At 39.5% G+C, this 7,785-nt stretch overlaps 1 protein-coding gene across 6 annotated transcripts in view; it reads left to right on the forward strand.

Annotated features, from left to right (window-relative positions):
* Positions 1-7,544, forward strand: part of LOC134164203 (aldehyde oxidase 2-like) — a 46,338-nt gene extending 38,794 nt beyond the window's left edge. For 5 of the 6 annotated variants that reach the window (XM_062619720.1, XM_062619719.1, XM_062619716.1 and 2 more), the window contains 7 exons: positions 127-201; positions 550-602; positions 1,113-1,227; positions 1,687-1,752; positions 3,051-3,239; positions 5,029-5,196; positions 6,906-7,544. In XM_062619720.1, coding sequence (XP_062475704.1) covers positions 127-201; positions 550-602; positions 1,113-1,227; positions 1,687-1,752; positions 3,051-3,239; positions 5,029-5,196; positions 6,906-6,959 — 720 coding nt within the window. In that variant the 3' untranslated portion in view covers positions 6,960-7,544. Of the gene's footprint in view, positions 1-126; positions 202-549; positions 603-1,112; positions 1,228-1,686; positions 1,753-3,050; positions 3,240-5,028; positions 5,197-6,905 lie in introns of those variants that run through there. The other variant, XR_009965046.1, reaches the window with a different exon arrangement.
* The last annotated feature ends 241 nt before the right edge of the window (positions 7,545-7,785 follow it).

Raw genomic sequence — 7,785 nt, forward strand, 5'->3', positions numbered from 1 at the left:
GAGTTACAGCCCTCAGAATGAATTTAACAAACTAACCACTAAGAGCGAGCCTGTAGTGCTTTGAATACAGCAGAAAGACTTGGGTTTGTGGGTTGGTCAATGGTGCACAACCTTCTTCCTCCCTAGGATGCTTGTCAAATCCTTTGGAAGCGTCTGGACCCTATACGAAGAGACAATCCTAATGGCAAATGGGAAGACTGGGTAAATATGTCTGTCCTTACTATTAAATTATGATAAAACCATGAGTGTACAATGAAAGCTGTCATTGCTCTGGAGAGAGGAAGGGGCCTCCCTGCATGAGTGAACCGCATGAAGGAAAAGGATAAACAGTGTACAAGCAAGTGGTGCAACACAGTGTCTGGTAAATCTGGCCAACTTTAGAGATTTTTCAATGTCCCCCTTCTCAAAGATATGTTCAGGGAACAAGGGAATGTAAAGTTTTAACTTAGGCTCTTTTTTCTTTCAAATGGGTTTTTAAAGTTTTTTCTTTAAATATGAAGTAAAGAATTCTTAATTTTCTCTCTGTAATAATGAGTATTCCTTTTGCAGATCAGTGAAGCTCACAAACAAAGCATCAGTCTTTCAGCTACTGGCTATTTCAAGTAAGGAAAGCCATTAGTTTGTTTTAATTTCTCGTCATCACAGGTGCTACTTTGTCAGTAAGTTGCAGGAAGTATAAAACTGTCCCCATTCAACCTTCTCAAGGCCATATCAAATGCAGCACACAAACCATTAAAAAGCTGGACCAGAGACTGCAGTGTCAGAGAAATTCTTCTCTTCAACCCATATTGATTTTAGAAGCACTTTATGTACTTGGGTTAGCTATTTTGACAGTTGATGCATGATCTTCTCAAAGGTCAATTACAGTAGGACACAGGAGGCCGCAAGGAATTTTGTTCCATGGCCACCACGGTTTGCAATCCTCCTATCCTCCCAAATTATTCCACGCCACAAATATTTAGCAGTGGTGCTAGTCTTTGACTACAGAGATCCTATGAGAATAGTTAGTTTACAGAGTTTATATCATGACTCAACAGTGAGGACAAGAATAGAGGGTGGGGGTTGTCTTGATCAAATTCATCTATCCTGAGGGATGTTCTTACTTCCTCCAGAGGTTATGTAACAAACATGAACTGGGACACACAGAAAGGCCATGCGTTTCCGTATTTTCTCTTTGGAGTTGCGTGTTCTGAAGTAGAAATAGACTGTTTGACAGGAGCCCACAAGGTAATGTCAAAAAATATACTGAACTTGAAGTAGAGTTGGGTGAATTTCCCACCATCATTATATTTCCTATGGTACGTTCCTCTACACAAGGAACTTCTGTTCAGGTGACTGTGCTTCCACACTCACAACAAAGCATAGGAGGTGGCTAAACATCAAACAATTAAGTTTCTATAGGAGAACAAGCAACAAAGCCATTCTTGAATTCATGATCATCCTGTTACTTTCCAGGATGTGCACAGCAGATTCAAAGTTTCAGACAACTACCAGAAATGCATCTAGATAAGATGAACTCTCCACCAACACAAGCCTGTTTCTAGTAGCTTTCATATTTCAGAATAAATCTATAATATTTGTGATATAACATCTTTTATGGGTGAGACTATATACACTGTTTATGATCCCTTTGTTGTTGTGTATTTTAAATATAAGTCTGTAACGCACCTTTTATTTGTTTAACAGAATATCAGAACAGACATTGTCATGGATGCGTGTTTTAGCATAAATCCAGCTATAGATATAGGACAGGTATGAACTTCCATAGTTTTCCTTTATATTAGATGTTAGTGAACATTTCTCTTTTTGCCTAAATGTTTGCTGTAACCAGTCAACTTAATAGCCACAAAAGCCTACGAGACATTATCCATTAACACTCAAGGATGCTGGCTTGACAGATGTAGTAGTAATTGCTTTTATTTGCAGATATAAATAATACTAGGTTAAGTTTTCTACTTTTTGTTTGTCTTCTGAGAAGAGAAAAGCAGATCCCACAGACTTTGGAAATGCCCTACAGGATCAGCATCCTGAATCTCCTTACGACTTTTTGCTGAAAAATTTACCCCAGAATTACTGACTGAGGGCTAAATCTTAACCAGCTGCAGAGCACTGTTGACTGTGACAGTGTTGGCTGTGTAATGGAAAAAGTTATTGAGATGTAACAGACCTTTCCTTAAAGGTCTGATATAGCCACAGATTTGTATTATGGATTCAACTATCTGTATCTGCAGACAAATTGAATAATGACAAAAGTGATGTCACTCACTAATAATTTGTAAATAAGAAAGCAGTGGTGAACTCAAGAGTAAAAAATATTTGTCATTTCTTTGCAGAATCAAAGGAAATCCTTCTAAAAATATGACCTACATTTAAAAACCTTTTTTTATTACAGGCTCATCCTCATATACTTGCCCTTTGCCTAAAAGATTATGTTCATTTTGCACATTCAAGAATTGCCAAATTTGTCAAATCATTCTTTCTTAGCAGTTCAATTCTGTGTTCACCTTGCATCAGTGTTTACATCACCGCTGTCATAGCCCAGTTATTTACTCAGCAGTTGTTCCTTCCTACTTCAGGCTGGTTTGTTATTTCCTCTTCATATCCAACTTACCATTTATTTGTGTATCTGATGTTTTTCTCTAGAATAAATTTCATTAGTTAACTGCAAATCCTTTTTAAGCAAGTATCAGATTGAGCAGACTATTTATGTCAGAGTCCCTGGGCGAATGTCTCCACACTGGAATTCCTGTGGATTTGACTCAATTCTCTTTGGCAATTTTGCAAAAGCAAATCAGAGATAACTGTACTAGCTATGGTGAGTTTAGCCAGGAATAACGAAGAGTAGAATGAACTTGAGCCAATGGAAATATTTGTGTAAGTCAGATGAGGACAGCTTGGTCTTACTTTGGTCTATGTTGGCTTATTTTTACTTTTGGAAGGAAAGATATCAGTTCATGTGTAATCTTAAAAAGTCTAATTGTATATATGGTTTTGTGTTTTAAAATGACTGAATAAGATGTAGAAGTTTACCTTTTTTTTTCTTTGCTCAGATTGAAGGGGCTTTCATTCAGGGAGTTGGTCTTTATACATTAGAAGAAATCTACTTTTCCCCAGAAGGAGAGCAGCTAACTCTTGGCCCAGATACATATAAGATTCCTGCCATCTGTGACATTCCTGAGCAGTTCCATGTCTATTTACTGCCAAATTCATGCAACTCCATTGCTATCTATTCTTCCAAGGTAAACACACCAAATTTACCATTTGCAAGCACACCAGGTGATTCTGCTGCGAAACTGTTAAGTGACTGTAGTGGATGGTAATTTTTTTTTTCCCCAAAAAGATAATTCCAGTTTCAGCTATGGAACAAATTGTACTCAAATGGTAAAACACTGATGTTCTGAGGCTTTGGACTGATTTTCTTCCTATGATTTACTGGTATTACAGTAGTGCTTAGAAACTAATAAAAATTAAAGTTTTTTGTACCTACCTGTTGTACTATGTATCAAAAGTGAAAAAGTCCATCTTGAAGAGTTTAATCTGACTAGACAGGAGAAAGGATGAAAGAAGGCAATATTATGATCTTTTTTTAAAGGCAGAGAGGTCATGAGACAGATTAAGTGACTTTGTAGAATCTCACAGGAAACCTGTGACAGGTATGGGAATAGAGCCCACTTCATCCATTAGGCACGGCAGAGCACCATTCTTTCTGTTTTAAGGGTGCTTCATCCTCTGAGGAAACACTCAGTACTGGGTTTGAGCATTGTTCATAGATTCAAAATAAAAGCAAAAAAAACCACCTCAGAATAGAAGGGGAACTAAAGGGGAGTGTAGGCCTCAGGCTACTAAAAGACAGGAATGCCCACTGCCCATTTACCTTTGAATCTAAAGCAGGTATGACAGAGTATTGTGGTTTAACCCCAGCAGGCAGCTAAGCCACACCACCACTTGCTCGTTTGCCCCCCGTGGGATGGAGGAGAAAATTGAAAGGGCAAACGTGAGAAAACTCATGGGTTGAAATAAAGACAGTTTAATAGGTGAAGTAAAAGCCACACATGCAAGCAAAGCAAAGTATGAAATTGAATTAATTCACCACTTCCCATCATCAGGCAGATATTCAAACCATCTCGAGGACACCAGGGTTCTATCACCTGTAATGGTTACTTGGGAAGACAAACAGCATCACTCCAAACATTCCCTCCCCTATTCTTTTTTCCTCCCCCAGCTTCATATGCTAAGCGTGATGTCATATGGTGTGGAATATCCCTTTGGTCAGTGGGGGTGAGGTGCAGAAAAGGCCTTGGTGGTGTGGGGTGAGGAGCAGAAAAGGCCTTGACTCTGTGTAAGCACTGCTCAGCAGTAACTAAAACATCCCTGGATTATCAACTCGGTTTTCAGCACAAATCCAAAACACAGCCCAAATACGAGTTACTATGAAGAAAATTAACTCTATCCCAGCCAAAACCAGTACACAAAGGAACAGAAATTTCCAGAAGATATTCCATGCCATATTCTTATGGCCTTAGGTGGTGTAAATGAGCAAACAAACTCTTTCACGTTAAGAAAATAGAGACAAAGAGCACATTTCTTATCAAAATTAGACAGCACAAACTTTATCTATGTAAGAGGGCCTAAGGCAGCAATGGAAACGGGTGTCTTTCTTTCTTTCTCTGGTTCATCATGCAGAATTAATTCCAATTGGATATAGAAAAGGTAGTTTATGTGAGAAGTCATGAGTTTATTTCATGGCTTTATAACATGAGCACTGAAGTCCCAGCAGGAAGCTTTGATAGTGTAGCTGTATCGTGAATTGTAAAACTATCTACATCAGCCAAATCCTAGTCCTTGATGGTTTTCTGATTTGAAAGTTGTCAGAGATCCAAGGAAAGCTGTTGAATCCAAATATGATGGACATGTCCAGACACAGAGCTGACGCTATTCAGTGTATTTTGATAACTACAGCAGAGATGTGCTAATCTCTACTGTCAATTTCTAAAGCCAGTCTCTTCAGCTGTCTCTCTCCTCTGTCAGGGCATGGGAGAGGCTGGATTCTTCCTCGGCAGCTCAGTGTTCTTTGCAATACGAGATGCAGTGGCTGCTGCACGGAAGGAAAGAGGACTGCCCCTGGACTTCACACTGAACAGCCCCTTGACTGTTGAGCAAACTCGCATGGCCTGTGCTGATGTCTTTACTGAGATGGTAAGGTTATTTTCATTCCTTTCATGAGCTAGCTCCTCCATTCTCTTTAATCTGAATGAGCTGTGCACATAGACTGATCAGTGAGCAAAATCTCTTTTCTTCAACATACCACAGTTAGCAGAGCTTTGCTCAGCTATGTTGACAGAGTAACATGAACTGACAGTCTAGAACTAAGGAACCTATGCTATTTCCTCAGTGGTAATGTCCCCAATTTACATATCTCCTTTAATCTAAAAGCCCTTGAAAAGACTTCAGATTATAGTCTTCATATTTAGTGTCACTTTATTTGCATCTCTGTTAGAAATTATGATGATGTCTAGACACAGAGTAGGTGTGCTCCATCGTTTGTCCTATGCCTCTGGTCTAGACTGATTCCACTTTGAAGCATGTACCCCAGTTTCCTTCTTTTCTTCCTTGAAAACTAGGGAGATGGAAATACAGGCTGATATGCATCTATGTCTTCTCATAACATGGGGTTAGAATACAGGCCGGGTGCACAAGAGCACTCCCAAATAAAACATTTTAGATTTACATTTCTATGCAAGCATCACCACTGACAGTGGCTTAACAGAATCTAGAGGTGCAAATTTAAGATATTCATTGTAAATGCCTCAAATGTTTAGGTCCCAGTTACTTCATATAAGCTCATTTTCTGTGTCATGATCTGAATATTCCTAGAGCTGCTTTGGTGAACACATCCTTGATTTTATAAAAAAGCAGAGGCTAGCAACGATTCTTCCCATTGTACAATTGATTTCCAGCTGGGTTTCTGAGAGCCCTCCATACTTTAGGTCATGCTCTCTCTTCTTTGTTTTGTGGAATGAACTGATGTTCAGGAGATGCTGAAATAATGGGGCCTAAGGAGGAAAATGGATTTTAGATATCCTGACCTTTTTCCTTTGGGAGCCTGGAAAACTCGAAACACCAGACCAAAATGACAAGGTCCATTAATTAAAACTTTCAACTTAAAGAGCCCCACAGACCTCAGCCTGAGCAACTGCATTGTAGCCTCAGCTGAAAATTTCTTTAAGAAAAGGGACACAAGTTGGGTCAGGCAAGCCTGCAGGCCCCTGTGTCTTCCCATGGCAGCCAGCTAGAGACCCCCAGATCTCAATCTACCTGGAGGTTGGGATTGTGAATCCCACATCCATCCACTTCTGTTTCTTTCTGTGCAGGATATCCAGTGATGAAGTCTTTAACAGTGAAAGAACTTCTCATATTAATAAAAGTCATAACTGAGATCAAGAGCCTTTGTGGGCTAGGTGTTGTGCAAACACTTGGTAACAACTTAGAGTTTAAATAAAGGTGAAGTTGTTACCCAGTCATTAGGAGCTGATGTTCTGTCTCCAGAAATGCCCTCAGAAGTGTAGGATCTCCTTGCAAACATCATTGGTTCCATGATCTAATGCAGTCTCATTAAACCATGTTGCATAATGGAACCTCATGTCAGTTCCTCTAATCTCAGCCCTTCAGTCTGTGAGCTCACTTGTGCTATGGACATATGCACTTTATTACCTGTTCAATTACAAGAATGCCACTTGTTGACTAGAGGCAAGCTGATGGATTTCACAACCTTTTATAACATGATAAAGTGGGGATGTGTGTGCAGTGACATTTAAATGGCTGACAAAGACCATGCATTTGTAAATTACAGTAAGTTTTCTTTCTTCTTAGCAAAATGATGTTGTTTTCCTTAAATTTTCTTTCAGATTCCAAAAGATAAACCTGGAACCTATAAGCCATGGGCCATCAATATATCTTAATACTGCTTTCCTAAGTACCAAGCAACTACGTGACTCCTTCAGCCACTTACTGACTGAAAGCTTTCCTGCAAGAAAGAACTGTAATACTTACACACCCCGATACATATATATATCTGTCTTTGTAGAATGAGAACAAGCACCAGTTCTCTTGTCATGCCATGTAAGAGACCTCTTATTTTGAAACATACATGTCTTTCTAAATCAAATTGTGTTCCATGCTACACCGGAATAATTCTGGAGTTACCCCACGAACTTGCAAGAATTCACCTGCAATTTTGAAAATACCTTCAATGAAGAGCAGGTCACAAATAGTACCATTTTGCCACTTCTGCATCTAGTTTGAGATTCATAACTATTGTTACCCACTCTTTCTGTTCTTCTGGTACTTGAAAATCCCGAGGATCAGAACTAGACACTGTACAAACTAGTGATAAGCAATATATCAATGTTACAGTAGAGCAGAAATGGCAAAAGTTTTCTAGACACTGCTGTATTATTATTACCACAGTGACCACATAATACCGCAGCATAGCTCTTTGCTTCCTGGCAGACCACCTCAGACCTGCTCCATACCACTAGTTCTCTCTGAACTGATTCGGAGAAAACTGCAGGAACAAACTCGCCAACAGAGTTTCAAGTTGACAAGCAGGTATTCTTTATTGCGGTGCCGGGAGACACGGGGGATAGCTCCTCCTAACGTGTGTCCCCGTATTGCCATGCAGGCCATCCTTATATTGTCACTGGGCATATTACATCATTTTCCAGAAAGTTTCCGGCATGCATACAAAAATGTGGTGGTCTTTAAGGGTCGTTTATTTTTCCCAAC

The sequence above is a fragment of the Pezoporus occidentalis genome, unplaced genomic scaffold (genome assembly GCF_034315485.1).
Source record: "Pezoporus occidentalis ecotype Australia unplaced genomic scaffold, CSIRO_AGI_Poc_V1 ctg213, whole genome shotgun sequence".
NCBI classification, from domain to species: domain Eukaryota; kingdom Metazoa; phylum Chordata; class Aves; order Psittaciformes; family Psittacidae; genus Pezoporus; species Pezoporus occidentalis.